Raw genomic sequence first — 16,238 nt, 5'->3', positions numbered from 1 at the left:
AGGGCTTCCCAGGTGGTGCAGTAGTTAAAAATTTGCCTTCCAAGGCAGGAGATGTAAGAGACACGGGTTCAATCCCTGCACTGGGAAAATCCCCTGGAGAAGGAAATAGCAATTCACTCCACTATTCTAGCCTGGAGAATCCCATGGACAGAGAAACCTGGGGGGCTACAGTCCATAGGGCTGCAACAAGTCAGACATGACTGAGAACACACAACACAACACACAACACTCTGAAAAGGTACAAAGAGGAAAACAGCAAAGACACTCAAGTTAAAAAGGATTCAAATGTATAGATGTACCATAATTCATTTAATCGGCTCTCTACTGATGGATATTTAGTTTGCTTCCAATCATTTGTGACTATAAATAATGTCACAATGAATAATCTTGTATATATCTCACTTGGTTTACTTTGTGTGGATCGAAGTATGTCTCAGGGTAAATTACTCAGTATGAACTGCTCACTCAAAAGGCATACGTATTTTTTATTTTAATAGAAAGCATAAAAGTGTCCTTCAAAAATGAGGTTGTACCAATTTACATTCTTACCAGAGATATATGAGAGTCCTTGTTTCCTCCCTGTTATTTTCATTTGCATTTAAAAGCATTTGTAGTTCATGTTCTATTATGGGTTTTTGTCTTTGGACTCAATGGACATGAGGCTGAGCAAACTCTAGGAGACAGTGAAGGACAGGGAAGCCTGGCGTGCTGCAGTCCATGGGGACACAACAAGTCAAACACAACTTAGCAACTGAACAACATCAATCTTTGGCTTATGTTCCCACTGTTTTGTTGGGCTTTTTCTTAATGATTGCATAGTAGCATTTTCATTAAATTCAGTACTTTTTAAACTTTACTGTCTAGTCAAGGCTATGGTTTTTCCAGTGGTCATGTATGGATGTGAGAGTTGGACTGTGAAGAAAGCTGACCACTGAAGAACTGATGCTTTTGAACTGTGGTGTTGGAGACGACTCTTGAGAGTCCCTTGGACTGCAAGGAGATCCAACCAGTCCATTCTGAAGGAGATCAACCCTGGGTATTCTTGGAAGGAATGATGCTGAAGCTGAAACTCCAGTACTTTGGCCACCTCATGCGAAGAGTTGACTCACTGGAAAAGACTCTGATGCTGGGAGGGATTGGAGGCAGGAGGAGAAGGGGACGACCGAGGATGAGATGGCTGGACGGCATCACCAACTCGATGGACATGGGTTTGGGTGAACTCCGGGAGTTGGTGATGGACAGGGAGGCCTGGCGTGCTGCGATTCATGGGGTCGCAAAGAGTCGGACACGACTGAGCGACTGAACTGAACTGAACTGTTCACTTTATTGCTATTGTTGTTTAGTCACTCAGTCGTGTCCAACTCTTTTGCAACCACATGGACTGCAGCCCTCCAGGCCCCACTGTCCATGGGATTTCCCAGGCAAGAATATGGGAGTGAGTTGCTGTTTCCTTCTCCAAGGGGATCTTCCTGACCCAGGGATCGAACCCAAGTCTCCTGTATTGGCAGGCAGATTCTTTACTGCTGACCACTAGGGAAGACTGTTCACTTTAAGTTTATTTTAAAACTTAACCTAAAAACCCTTTTTTTTTCTTCCAGAACTATCCTTATCTAAAGACGCACCATTATAAAACTGAGAAAAATTCAAGGAAAGAAACAAGATGCTTGATCAGTATTTTATGAGGTCTAAAAGCAAGTATAAGGGATCTTATCCCTCTAACAGTAACAGATCATGAAACAAAATGATGATTCATGAAGATAGTTCTAAGAGGGAACAGAATTTTTTTCATAAGGTGATCATTACAGTTTCTAATGTTTGGGGATTTACATTTTTTATTAGGAGATACTGCAAAAAATATATAGGCATATTTTATGTAATATAAAAACATGTATTTTATATATACTATATATATACGTATGTGTAGGTAAATAGGGAGATACCACAAAAAATATATATGCACACACATGTATATCAACATACACTGTGGGAATGTATCCATATACACTTGCTTCAAGTATTACAAACATTTGTTCCATTTTAAAATTCAAGATTAAAATGATCTGCAGATAAATACACATGAAGTAAGGCAACAGGGAAAATTATGGACTGCAGGTATTTGTATCAAAATTCTTTTCAGAACCCCCTCTTGCAATGAAGTTCTCCTGCTTAGAGTTTCAGAGTTCAAACAAACACAATTTCTGGTCTTGAGAATAAACATTCAAAGCAGACACCAGATAAACTCAGAATACTTTGAAATGTTCACACCCAAAATAGATATAAATTTAAGTAGCTGAATAATTTGTATTTCAAAGAATATATGTATTTTAAAACTGAGGACATAAAGTCCTCAGCATGACATATAGGTTATAAATTCTCACTAACCCATTTTGGAGGCATATAAATAAGTTTTCATTTATTTAGTATTATTTGGTCTTACAGGTCATTCCAATAAGCTCGTTCCACAGTAATTCACTTAATCCTCAAAACAAGTCTATGTGGTTAAGTGCTCCTTTATCCCCATTTTACAGATAATGGAATTGAAATTCAGAGCTCATAGAGCTCTAAGGAGTGGACCCAGTTTCCAAACGCGAGCACTGTGGCCCCAGAGCATGGCAGGCCATGCATGTATTATCTAGGTAGTACTATCGATGTTGACTATCAGGATGGACTGTAAACAGTGAAGGAGTTCACTACTGCAAGAGCATCCAACTATCCAGATAATAACCTCTCCCACCCTTCACCACCTTAAACACGTGCTACAGCACTGGCCCACTCGAGCAGGAGACCGGGGTTACAGCCAAGTCTGCATGCAGTAGAGGGCACCCCAGATATTCAACCACTAATGAGAGGAATGGAAAATAAAACCACAAGTATTGGTAAACATCAAGTCATATACATCAGACTGGCAAAACTTAAAAAAGCATATTTATATTTTCATTTCTTAAGCTAGATGGTAGGTATATTGGGATTTACCATCTTATTAACTATATCTTTTCTATCTCCAAAATATTTAATTGGTGAGAGAAGGTATATTGCCCAAGCACCCCATGATGTTTGTTTCTAGACCTAGGAGGTCGGCACTGCTATTAATCCCATTTCACAGATGAGAAAACTGTGTCCTTGACCAATATTAGCCAGGAAGTGGTAGAGACAGGATTCCAGCAAGAGCAGTCTCATTTAAGAATCCCAAGCTCTCAGCTGCTACACAAGACAGACACGGTTGGTTAACAATGAAATATACACCAAGAGGAAGAGAGATAAATCTAATTTGCTCATTTACCAAACATTTATCATGTGGCAATTGTGTGCCACGCTGCGATAAGAGCTGGGAAAACAACAGTGAGCAAAAATGACATGACATACACCATGCTTTGTCTGAGGGACCTTTCAGTTCGCAAGAGGAAAGACAATTTACCAAGCAGTCACAGGCTACCATGCAAGCACTATGGTGGCCTGTTACAAGATAGCACAAGGCACGGCTGGCATGGATACAGACTGGGGATGGGGAGGAGGGAGGAGACAGGGAAAGAAGCCAAAGACAAGCCCTGCAAATTAAATTATGAGATGCACAGAATGAGATATCACCCAGACAATAAGAACGGCGCTGAAGTGTTATATGCACCACTGTGGGAAAATGTCTGTGCCACACTGTTAATGGGGAAAGAAAGGTCAAAATCCACACATACAGCATCTCCTTGGAATGAACTGGGACCGATATGTTTCAAGATACAGTAAGTTTATCAAATCAGTGCATGAGAAATAAATAATTCAATAAATGATACCAGGTGACTAAATAAAAGTAAATATGGAATTGTATCCCAATTGGATTAAAGAGTCAAGATTTTTAAACTCAGGCCATGAAAGAGCAGGAAAATACACATAAATATTTTTATAACCCAGGATGGGTTAGGGAGGACTTTTTAAGCACGTTACTAAGGGCAGAATTCACAGAGAGCAAGAGGACTAGATCTTGAAGGAAAAAGCTAGAAGAGGGACATAGAGAACTAATTTCGAAGTTTTAAATTAACCCCAACCTGCCATCTCATACCACATATAAAAACATATTTGAGAGTAACATCACCCTGACTTCTGTCCCTCTCAGAAGAAGACTAACAACTCTTCAAAACCAAGACACCAGGGAGAGAATTCTGGAATGGGGAAGGTGAGCCTGAAACACATGCAGCACCAGGGCCACAACAGACTGCGATGGGAGGCAGGAGAAACAGCAGCGCGTTAATCACGCCGCCCCTCCTCCAGGCCAGGGCAGCACCACCTCCTGAGTCTCGGGTTGCTCCAATAGGAAAAGAGAATCCAGCACCCTCCCTGCTCCCAGCATCATGGGTGGTCTTGTGGGAGCCCCTACCCTGACCTTGCACCATGGGGACAGGAGGAGACCTTCAGTCGTGACCGCTCTTCCATGGGGAGGAATTGCAACAACCAGCACGTAGGCCTTGGGAGACTGAGTTCATACCTGCAGTGTCCAAGCAGTGACCCCAACTGTTATCAAAAGGCGAGTCCACGTGCCCATCGCACAGTAGGGCCGAACAATACCAAAATGTCAGAGTTTGGAGGAGAAAAAGGTTTAGGGAGAGGCAGGCTTATGCCTTAAAAAGCCCAACTCCCCCAAAGCTCTCAGCAAAGCCCATTTCTAGCAAAGGTGGGAGAGGGGCGTGGTTAGTTGTTGTAAGTCTAGGTAACAGATCCTTTGTTCTTGAGGTCAGGCTTGGTCATGGTCAGCTAACGATGTTCCTGTATATTCCACCAAAGGAATGTTATTCTCTGTTCTGACAAGAAAGCGCCAGGTCCCAAGGCACAACCTTCACCCTGAGGTCCAGCTGTCAACACTGAGGGATCCAGGCATCCAGGACCCAACTGGCCCCCAGGTTCCTCAGGTTGCCCGAACAGCGGGGGCCAAGTCACACACACTGCATCCTATGCAGACGGCCGCTGCCATGAGGTCACAGAGACAGGGACAGGGGAGAGAGTCACCGCCACCTCAAGGCCTGGGTCTGGCCAGTTGGGTGGCCTTGGCGAGGGCTCTGGAGCCCTGCAGGACACAGCTCCCAGCCTGTTTCCTGGGCCCCCAGCTCACCCACTGACCCAAAGCTAGGTGAGCTGGAGGACCCTAGGGAGAAGGCTGGGATTCGCCTCTTATCTCACTCTCTGCCTGAGGACCACCATTCCTCTGACCTCTAGCTGAATAGCCCACCAACAGTGGCTCCTTGAGAGTTGGTTGCTTGGAGGCGGGGCCCATTGTGGTGCCGACCAATGGCTAAGCAGGACCACTAATGGTTCCATGGTAACCACTGCCTAGTAACGGGATACAGGGCGATGGCGCATAGCAACAGTTGTATGCTAAGGGCTGCACAGGGCTGCACTCGACTACAAAACTACTTACTCCTTCCTCTGGGCTGTACTTTGGTCTAGAGAGGCCTCCTCAGATCAGGTAATCCCCCTCAAGAGGAACCAGTTCCCAGCCTACCTAGTCCTTCCTTTGGGCTCTGGCCAATGGGAACATCAGTTGAGAAGGGAGGAGAAAGGGCCTCTTCTCTCCTTGCAAGGCTGTGGCCCGGGACGAAACATCACAGAACATCACTACCTTCTCCAGGTGACCTGCTCTACAAGTACTCTCCCCTCCTCCCAGGCTGCAGTAGCCTCTCCTCCCCCTTGTCCCTTTGACTCCCGGGATAGTAACGCTCTGGTGCTGCTGGCCCCAGGACTCTTGGCACTCTCCCCTTAGTCCCCCTATTCCTCCCACACACTTGCATAATTAAGCTCTTAGTAAACAAACTCTCCACAAATTATCCTAAAGAAATTAATTTGAGATGATTCATAGTTCCAAATGTGAAAGAAAAACTAATAAAGCTCTTACTAAAAAAATTAGCAAATATCTTCATGACCTTGGGGTAGACAAAGATTTCATAAACAGGACATGAAAACCACTAACCATAAAACTTCAACAAATTGATAAATTGGGCTTTGTTAAAATGAAGAACTTCTGCTTATCAAAAGATATCATTAAGAGGAAAAAGGCAAAGACAGACTAGAAGATACCTTGAGCACATATAACTGACAAAGCTCTTGTATCTGGAATATATTTTAGAACATTTACAAGTCAATAAAAAATGAACGATAATCCAAATAAATAAGGAACAAAAGAACTGAACACATAATTCACATAAAAAGGATGGCCAGACAGCCAGTTACCATCTGTAAAGCCATGAAAGGTACGCACTGGGGAAATGCAAACTAAATCTACAGTGAAATATCACTCAACAACAACGATGGCTACATTTTAAAAAGTGGGGAGGAGGTCAGAGAGCGCAGAACAACTGACCCTCTCATCCACTGCTGGGGGAAGTACAAATTGGCATAGTTAATTTGGAAAACTGGCAACACCTACTAAAGTGGGACATACACTTATCCTGTAATCTAACAAATCTGGCCTACATATTTACCCAACAGAAATGCACGTATATTTAGATATACATAAGAATGTCCCCCAAAATTATTCATAATAGTCAAAACCATAAAACAAATCAAACATCCACTAAAAAATCTGCTGTATAGTCATATTCTGTAGGGCAGTAAAAATGAATAAATGGTTACCTATAATATCATAGAGATATCTCAAACATGATACCGAGGAGAGAAAAAGACACAGCATAAAACATAATTAATGGTTCCATTTGTATAAAGTTCAAAAAATAGTCAAATCAGAAACAAAAGTTCAAGAACAGGCAAAATTAATCTATGGCAATAGAAGATGACAGCGTTTTCAAGATATGTTAAATTAAAAAGTACAGTTGCAAAAATATGTAACAATCTCATTTCATAAGTAAGATATACACATACTTATACACATGAATTAAAATTCTGAAAGAAAAGCAGCATCATAGTAATAGTGTTTTTGTCTTTGAATTCTGGTGGCATACACGTCATCTTATTTTCTTCATTATGGGGATATTTATTTTCTAACTTGTTTTTAGTAGATATGCTTAACTAATTTTAACCTGATAAAAGGAAATGCCTTTAATTTCTTCATTAAACAATACTATTGCTCTGGGTTCAAAAAGTTACAATTCATCACATTAATATCTATTGTTCACTCTTCCGACTTCCATCCTTCCACTCAACCCACTACACAATGGGTTCTATGCAAAACACTATATTCCATTTTGATACAGTCGTTAAGAGGTCAACTGGTAAACCAAGTTTCTTTTTCACTACCCCTTAACAGTCCCTCAGTAACTTCATGAAAACTCAGTTTCTTTGAATTATATGTAATACACCATACTTACATGGGATTGTAAAAATACTGTTACCAAACTCACTACGTACCACACCAGACTCACTTTCTACATGTGCTCCTCATCTGGAAAGCTTCAAAATTTGTCTTCCCTAAGGCTCCTTCCTTGGCTTCTTTAGACATTTCTTAGATAATTCCATCCACTTTCTTGCCTTCACCTGCAATCTACGGCTAGAGATGACTTCTAAATCTACATATTCACATTCCAACATTCCTCTGAGTCTCCAAATCATGTAAGCAACTATCTACTTAGCTACAAGACATCCCCTGATGCCTCAACATGAACCTAAGATGCAGCATGTTCATCTTTTCATAATATGCATATGCAGAAGTCAGGTCTGGAGAAAATCTATTCTCTACTCAGTAGGGAATTTCCTAGGACTGGGGAGAGTCAACCAGTTTGCAGATTTCCCCACAGGCTCAGTGGTAAAGGGATTTCCTTGTGGCTCACTTGGTAAAGAATCCACCTGCAATGTGGGAGACCTGGGTTCAATCCCTGGGTTGGGAATATCCCCTACAGAAGGGAAAGGCTACCCACTCCAGTATTCTGGCCTGGAGAATTCCATGGACAGTCCATGGGGTTGCAAAGAGTCAGACACGACTGAGCGACCTTCACTTTCACTTGCAGTGGTAAAGAATCTGCCTGCAATTCAGGAGACACGGTAGGAGCCTCGATTTCAATGCCTGGGTTGGGAAGATCCCCTGGAGGAAGAAACGGCAGCCCACTCTAGTACTTTTGCCTGGAAAATCTCATGGACAGAGGAGCCTGGAAGCTACAGTCCATGGAGTCACAAAAGAGCCGGACATAACTTAGCCACTAGACAACAACAGAAACAACAACTGGAGAGATCAAGGTCAGCAGTCTTGGTCAGATTTCTAGAGTGGCTAAAACCAGAATACCCTCTTAGCCAAGCAGAGGAGGGTGAAACGGCACTAAATCCAGGCTGGATGGGATCAACAATACAGAGAGGATACACGCAGGTTAGATAAACGTAAAGGGAAAAATAAAATCTAAGAAAAGCTAATAATAAGAAACAGATATCCGGACTACAGCCAGATGGACCAGAGCTTAAGAGAAGACTCTAGCATCAATGATGGGAGGAAGAAATAAACCAAATAGGTCAATAAGCAGGGCAACTGGTCAGAATGATAGAGAGGAGATTGCTGCTGCTGCTGCTGCTGAGTCGCTTCAGTCGTGTCCGACCCTGTGCGACTCCACAGATGGCAGCCCACCAGGCTCCCCAGTCCCTGGGATTCTCCAGGCAAGAACACTGGAGTGGGTTGCCATTTCCTTCTCCAGTGCATGAAAGTGAAAAGTGAAAGTGAAGTCGCTCAGTTCTGTCTGACACCTAGCAACCCCATGGACTGCAGCCTACCAGGCTCCTCCATCCATGGGATTTTCCAGGCAAGAGTACTGGAGTGGGTTGCCATTGCCTTCTCCGAGAGAGGAGATTAGTTCATTCTAAAAAGGAAGGAAGGAAGAAGAATACTATTTAACTGGTGGCTCAGATGGTAAAGAATCTGCCTGCAACGCAGGAGACCCAGGTTCGATCCCTGGGTCTGGAAGATCCACTGGAGGAGGAAATGGCACCCCACTCCAGTGTTCTTGCCTGGAGAATCCCATGGACAGAGAAGACTGCAGGTTACAGTCCAGGGGGCCATAAACAGTCGGACACAACTGAGTGACAAACACACAAGATTTTCTACACTGTAAGACACACAATTATCTTATGTACCATTATTTTGTCTCTCCTCTATGAAAGTAACAATGCTACCAACTGAATATGACACGCCATTTCTAGCTGCATCTGACTTTAGAAATGTTAGAAAGTAATGAAATGTTCCTATTGCAACTGGAGAACAGCAGAGACACAAGGTTCCCTCCCAGGTGTGCTCAGGACAGGAACCTGATCTATACTCAGGCCCCCACGAAGAAGCAGCAGCAGGCTGGAATGCACTCTGGTGAGACCCTGATACTGGCCAACAAGCAGGAAGCTAAGTGAGGAGGGGAAAACCCAGGCTCCCCTCCCCTGGGTTTTTTACCATTTTACTTTACCATTCACACACAACACATCACTTTTGACACTTCTGGTCACATATGTGAGGGATTTTCCCCCACCAAATTATTCTCTGCAACATGAGCTGGGTGTCCCACCAATTAACTCACTTTTGACATTATACCTACTTCAGAGGCCAGTCCCAAGTCTAGGCTGCGCCTGTGTTCCTGGCTGACAGGCTCTAAATCAGAGTTTCCCAGGGCCCCCTCCTCTGGTTTGATTAATCTGCTAGAGCAGCTCAGAGAACTCAGGGAAACACTGACCTACATTCACCAGTTTATTAAATGGTACAGATGAACAGACGCATAACGCATGGTCTTGGGAGGGTCCTGAGCACAGGCACTTCTGTCTCCATGGAGATGGGGGCACATCACCCTCCTGATATGTGGTTGTGTTCACCAACCTGGAAGCTTCCCAAACCCCCGAGTGGGATTTTTATAGAGGCTTCTTCTTGTAGGCACGATCAATCATTAACTTCACTTCCAGCCCTTCTCCGTGAGTGTGTGTGTATGTGTGTGTGTGTGGTGGGGAGTGCTGATAATTCCAAGCTTCTAATTATGGTTTAGTCACACTGCTGACCAGCCCTCAAGCAGGATCCATCCAGGAGCCCACCCAAAGTTGCCTTATGAGAACAAAAGATGCTTCTAGTGCTCTTACCACTTAGAAAACAAGGGCTTCAGGAGCTCTGTGCCAGGAACTAGGGGACCAATATATATATATTTTCTACTATTTCACACTATTACTGGTGAAAAACTATACTGGCTTTAACCTGAAGGTCAAAGAGAATTTTTATTAGCATGGAAAAATGCTCATGACCCAGTGTTAACAACAAAAAGCAACATACAAAATTGAATCATATATGCAAAAAAAAGACCCTCCCCCAAAGGATGAATAGAACTACTTCACAATGTCAGTGGTAGCTGTCTCAAAGTCCTGGAATTACGGGTAACTTCTTCTTTTCTCTTTACTTCCCCCACCTTTCTATAATCAACATGTAATATTTTACAATCAGATAAAGACAAATATTAAATGTTTGTTTTTTTCAATCTGCCAGTTGTAGGCCACATGAATACTTCAGTTTATTTAAATATTAGATACACAACCATCTCATTAATGTACAGTTTCCCTGGTAGCTCAGACATAAAAAATCTGCCAGCAATGCAGGAGACCTGGATTTGATCCCTGGGTTGGGAAGATCCCCTGGAGGAGGGCATGGCAACCCACTCCAGTATTCTTGCCTGGACAATCCACATGGATAGAGGAGCCTGGCTCAGGCCATGGGGTTGCAAAGAGTCGGACACAACTGAGTGACTAAGTAAGCACGCACACAAGGCCTTCTTAACAATAAGACAGTAAACATCAGCTCAATGCATATTCATATCCATAGAACGAACGTTCATTTTGAACATCCAAGAATGTAATGCGGGGAATTATTTCTGTCTTTCAAACATGAGGTTTCAAGAATATCAATATTATTGCTCAAACATGGGGAAAGATTAATTACTTTCATTTCCTACTGGATCTTCAGCTTGGCATAATAATGGACCAGCAGAAAGAAAACTGGTCACACTGCTGATGAAAAGTCTACTGCCAAAGGTAGGCAGTGTTGTCTTGCACAAAATGAATTTCTCTTTTTTTTTTAAAAAAAAAAAAGACTTTAAGAAGTAGCTGCTGTGTCCAGAAATTGAAGCTAACACATTTTATGCTGTGTTATCTTGACAAAATTGCTTTTTAGCCCTACATACTCAAATACCAATATATTTCTCCCCTCATATTTGAAAAGAACATTTTGACAAAGGATAAAAATCTTGAAATGTAAACACTATACTTGCCAAGTGTAATAAAACAAAATATGCTACCTTCTACTTTGGGTGGTACAAGCTCACACGTAGGCTGAAAAACTTGGGAAAAATCAGATTTCTGTTTATAAAGTTTAAGAAATTCTTCAAATGCTTTTCCTTGCTCGGGTATATTAAATGCTCAAACAAATAACAGGAGATAATATTATGGGTGTTCTAATTGAAGTATCACTTTTATTATCAAGTTTTCATTTAAAAACTCAAATGATATGAGATTATAATAATCATATAGTTGGTCCTAGTGAAAAAGTATAGCCACAATATAAATGTCTTATTTTCTAGTATTAAACAGCAGTAAAGTCGACCTTTCTTGATAATTATCTAATGTACCAATCATATCAGATATTCAAAAGGAAATAACATAGCTCGAGTTAAAACTTTTTATTCTGACAGCAGCTTCCTGCCACAGATCTTTCCTAAATGACGGTATAAACAACGGAAGAATGAGAAACAGAAACCAATCTCTGCAAAGTGCTTAGAAAGTAATTATCCTAGACTGAAGGCAGCTAGTTTAAACAGCCCAAGAAAACTTCTCCAATGAGAGTTACATGAACACAAATATGATGTTATAGGTAAGAAGCTCATGGGTTAAAAAAGACTGTAGAACTTTAAGTTACTACATGGCTAACAATGAATCAATCCAGACTACTTACAATTGAATCGGACATTTAAAGGCTGACTCGATGGACGTGAGTCTGAGTGAACTCCGGGAGTTGGTGATGGATAGGGAGGCCTGGCGTGCTGCGATTCATGGGGTCACAAAGAGTCGGACACGACCGAGCGGCTGAACTGAACTGAACTGAACTTCAAGATAAGAATTCATTTTGTGTTGCTTTGAAGCAGGAGTTGCCTTCTGTATTTTTGCTAAATTTCCATACTGGGTCAAAGACATCTTCTAGATGTCTTCACATTCTTCTAGAAAATGTGGATCGTATATACCATGGAATACCACTCAGTCATTAAAAAATCACAAAACAGTGCTGTTTGCAGCAACATAGATACAACTGTCTTACTAAGTAAAGTAAGTCAGAAACAGACAAATACCTTATGAAATCACTGACATGTGGAATCTAACATAGGACACAAACGAACCTTTCTACAAAACAGAATCAAGACTCATGGTGAACAGACATGTAGTGGCCAAGGAGGTGAGGGAGAGAGGGATGGATTGGGAGTCTGGGGTTAGTAGATGCAAACTCTGACATTTAGAGTGGAGAAACAACAGGGCCTACCGTATAGCACAGGGAACTCTACCCAATCTCCCAGGATAAATCATAATGGAAAAGAATATTAAACATATAGATATATAACTGAGTCACTTCGCTGCACTGCAGAAATGAGCACAACACTGTAAATCAGGATACGTCAACAAATAAGTGAAGAATGCATTTGTGGAAGCTTTCGGCCAAAAGGAAAAAAGGAGACTATTGAGTCAGTCTGCTGATGCCTACTTGTCCTCTTCCACTCTCTGACTCAGATAGGCCTGGATAACAATCTCATATGCGTTTGAGATTTTTTTCATTTTTATTGGAGTACAGTTGACTTACAATGCTGTTAGCTTCAGGTGTACAGCAAAGTAGTTCAGGTAGTTATACATATAAATATTCCACTCTTTTTCAGATTCTTTTTGCCTTCAGGCCATTACAGAATACTGGGTAGTTCCTTACACTATACCGCTAAGTTGCTTCGGTCGTGTCCGACTCTGTGCAACCCCACAGACGGCAGCCCACCAGGCTCCCCTGTCCCTGGGATTCTCCAGGCAAGAACACTGGAGTGGGTTGCCATTTCCTTCTCCAATGCATGAAAGTGAAAAGTGAAAGTGAAGTCACTCAGTCGTGTCCAACCCGCAGCAACCCCATGGACTGCAGCCTTCTAGGCTCCTCCATCCATGGGATTTTCCGGGCAAGAATACTGGAGTGGGGTGCCATTGCCTTCTCCGTTACACTATACAGTAGGATCTATTTTATACAGAGTTGTGTGTATCATATGTGTTTGATATTGCCAACCCCGCTGTTTGCTTCCATTTAAACCCATTCTGATTTTTATGTGCTGTATCTCCTGTCTCAGCAACAAGCGAAGGGGATACACCTGAAGGTAAAGTCCACAGCCAAAGAGAATTTAGCAACCAAGTCAGATGCTGACTTGCTAGTTTTATAAATAATCCAAGATGGATCAGAAACTAATGCCTATTTTTCATGTCTTATATAATGGCAATCACCAAAAAAGGCACTGACTTAATTTCTCAAGCATAAAATTGGGCAGGGGGGATAGGAGAGAGTATGGAATGTGATCAGCTGAAAAATAAAGAAAATGTATACAGTACCTCTTACCACTACAGAGCTTTGGTGAGTCTCATTCACTCTTTTAACAAACATTTGTCAAATATCCTGGTGGCTCAGATGGTAAAGAATCTGCCTACAATGCAGGCAACCTGGGTTCGATCCCTGGGTTGGGAAGATCCCCTGGAGAAGGGCATGGCAACCCACTCCACTATTGCCTGGGGAATCCCCATGAACAGAGGCGCCTGGCAGGCTATAGTCCATGAGGTCACAAAGAATTAGACACGACTGAATGACTAAGCATAGCACACAAATACCATAAAGTGTGCTATGTAAGATAAAATTCAGATATGAATAACGAATCCAGTTCGGGAGAGGGTAGCTAGGATAAAACAGTGTGAAGTGTATTTACAGATATGAAGTGTGTTTACAGATATGAAGCTTAGGAAGGGAGACGGGGCAGCTATCTGCAACTGGAGAAGGCTTCACAGCAGAGGTAGTAAGGAAGCTGAGACCTGAAGGTTGCACAGAATTTCTGCAAGTCAAATAAATGGAAAGAAAGGACAGTCTGGGCTCTCAAGAAAAGTGCTGGGCACACCAGCAGAAATGCCAAGATGAGCAGAGATGTGTAGCATTCCTAGGGAATATGGTGAACGACGAGCCTGGAAATGCCCACTGCAGCCAGACAGCCATGGGAAGGGCAAAAGAGGGAAGGGCAGGTTTTCTGGGACACTGACTCCCATCTTTGGCTACACGCCAAAAGTCGCCCGAGATGTTTAAAATGCAGATTCTCGAATCCCACTAGGAATAAGAAACTCATTTTTTAAGCTCCTACAGTGGTCGTCAATATCAGATCTGGGGAGAGCATGTGGAACTGCAGGGCAGAAGCAAAGAGAACAAGAAAGAGGAAAACGGCCACAAGAGAAGAAAAGGCAGAGCGAGGGACTTCCCTGGTGGTCCAGCGGTTAAGAATCCGCATTCCAATGAAGAGGACACAGGTTTGATCCCACGTAGGGGAATTAAGATCCCACATGCCCTGGGGCAACTGAGCCCGCCCACAGCAATTTAGAGTCTATGCACACACGAAGACCCAGTACAGCCAAAAATTTTAATTAATATTTTTTTAAAGGTAGAACTAACAGAAAATATCAAATACTGACAGTGGGCCAATGGAGAAGGACCAGTACTTAGGTCTAGAAGAATAGGGAGACTTAAGAAGGGGCAAAGGTTTGCAGGAAAAGACATCAAATTCGGATGCTTTGGGGTTGAGTTCCTTACTGGGGAGGTAATTTTGTTCTAGAAATTCAGGAAAATTAATTTCATATTTAAACATATTCTAGGGTTGCTACGTACTGAGGCTTAACTGTGTTTAATTAGCTTTGGGGGTATGCATCCCTCTCTCTAAACACATGAAAGACATATAATACATAAGGCATAGTGCTAGAAACTGAAGAGGAAGTCGATAAATAAATATTTACTGAATAATAAAAGTGGAAGTCTAAAAAAATGGTGTAGATTTTAGTCTTTTTTTAGAAAGAAAAGAAAAACCTCTCCATTTTTTTTTTTAAAGATGTCATAACTATTACCTTTGCAGCCAAGGCTTTTAAACTATCGAGGAATCTTTGCCAGAAATCCTTGAAGAGCGGGCGGTCAATTTTCTTCAGGCTGTCTTTGGTGCTAGCATCCACACTGACGTAGAGCTGGGTAACTGGTTTGAGGTCCCTTGGTAATTCAAAATTAAAAAAAAAACACAACGGAAGAAAATTAGGCATAAGTTAGGCTCTCCACAATGCTAAACTTACAATCTGTAATAAATGCAGTGCTTAAATATGTCACTGGGTATAGAGGCTTCTACTTCTCCCAGAAATTGAAGGTATGATTTGTTTCACTGGTAGCTCAGCTGGTGGGCTTCCCTCATAGTTCAGTTGATAAAGAATCTGCCTGCAATGCAGGAGACCCTGGTTTGATTCCTGGGTCGGGAAAATCCTCTGGAGAAGGGACAGGCTACTCACACCAGTATTCTTGGGCTTCCCTTGTGGCCTAGCTGGTAAAGAATCCACGTGTATTAAGGGAGACCTGGGTTGGGAAGATTCCTTGGAGTAAAGAAAGGCTACCCACTCCAGTATTCTGGCCTGGAGAATTCCATGGACTGTATGGTCCATGGGGTTGCAAAGAGTCGGACATGACTGAGCGACTTTCACTTTCAATGCAGGAGATGCAAGTCCAATCCCTGGGTCGGGAAGACCCCTTGGAGAAGGAAATGGCAACCCACTCCAGTCTTCTTGCCTGGGAAATCCCGAGGACAGAGAGGACTGGTGAGCTAAGTCCATGGGGTGATAAACCATCAGACATAAACCATGCATGACACTGCAACAGAATGAAATCTCAGTTGCTTGTTTTTTTAATGACTGGACACCATCCCTAATGAACTGAAAACATTTGATTACTTAAAACTGGTCTCTCTTCAAACAGGTGTTTCAGTGGAAAATAAAATAAGATCAAGCTTTAGGTCTGGCACTTTCAGCTCAATTACAAGGCGCTCTCAGACCGAAGCTCTGCCACTAAGGCTTCTCCAGGGGTCTGTGCTGATGGGCCACCTCCCATCATCCATTTGCTGATGGGGTTTTCTAAGGAACAAGAACAAGTCTTCTCTGAAGCACACAGAGCCACACCAAGGCCTCATCTAGGCCTCTGCGAACAGGAGTGGGTTGACAGACAAGCCTTGCGCAGACAA

General features: G+C 42.5%; 1 protein-coding gene across 4 annotated transcripts in view; it reads right to left on the bottom strand.

Annotated features, from left to right (window-relative positions):
* The window catches only part of LOC101111335 (S-adenosyl-L-methionine-dependent tRNA 4-demethylwyosine synthase TYW1), a 142,780-nt gene that overhangs the window by 57,293 nt on the left and 69,249 nt on the right, over positions 1-16,238 (bottom strand). For 3 of the 4 annotated variants that reach the window (XM_004020949.6, XM_060405875.1, XM_060405876.1), the window contains exon 13: positions 15,091-15,226. In XM_004020949.6, coding sequence (XP_004020998.2) covers positions 15,091-15,226 — 136 coding nt within the window. Of the gene's footprint in view, positions 1-1,661; positions 12,965-13,776; positions 15,227-16,238 lie in introns of those variants that run through there. The other variant, XR_009598381.1, reaches the window with a different exon arrangement.

Source organism: Ovis aries, chromosome 24 (genome assembly GCF_016772045.2).
Source record: "Ovis aries strain OAR_USU_Benz2616 breed Rambouillet chromosome 24, ARS-UI_Ramb_v3.0, whole genome shotgun sequence".
Taxonomy (NCBI): Eukaryota; Metazoa; Chordata; class Mammalia; order Artiodactyla; family Bovidae; genus Ovis; species Ovis aries.
This window is presented reverse-complemented; position numbering and strand designations above follow the sequence as displayed.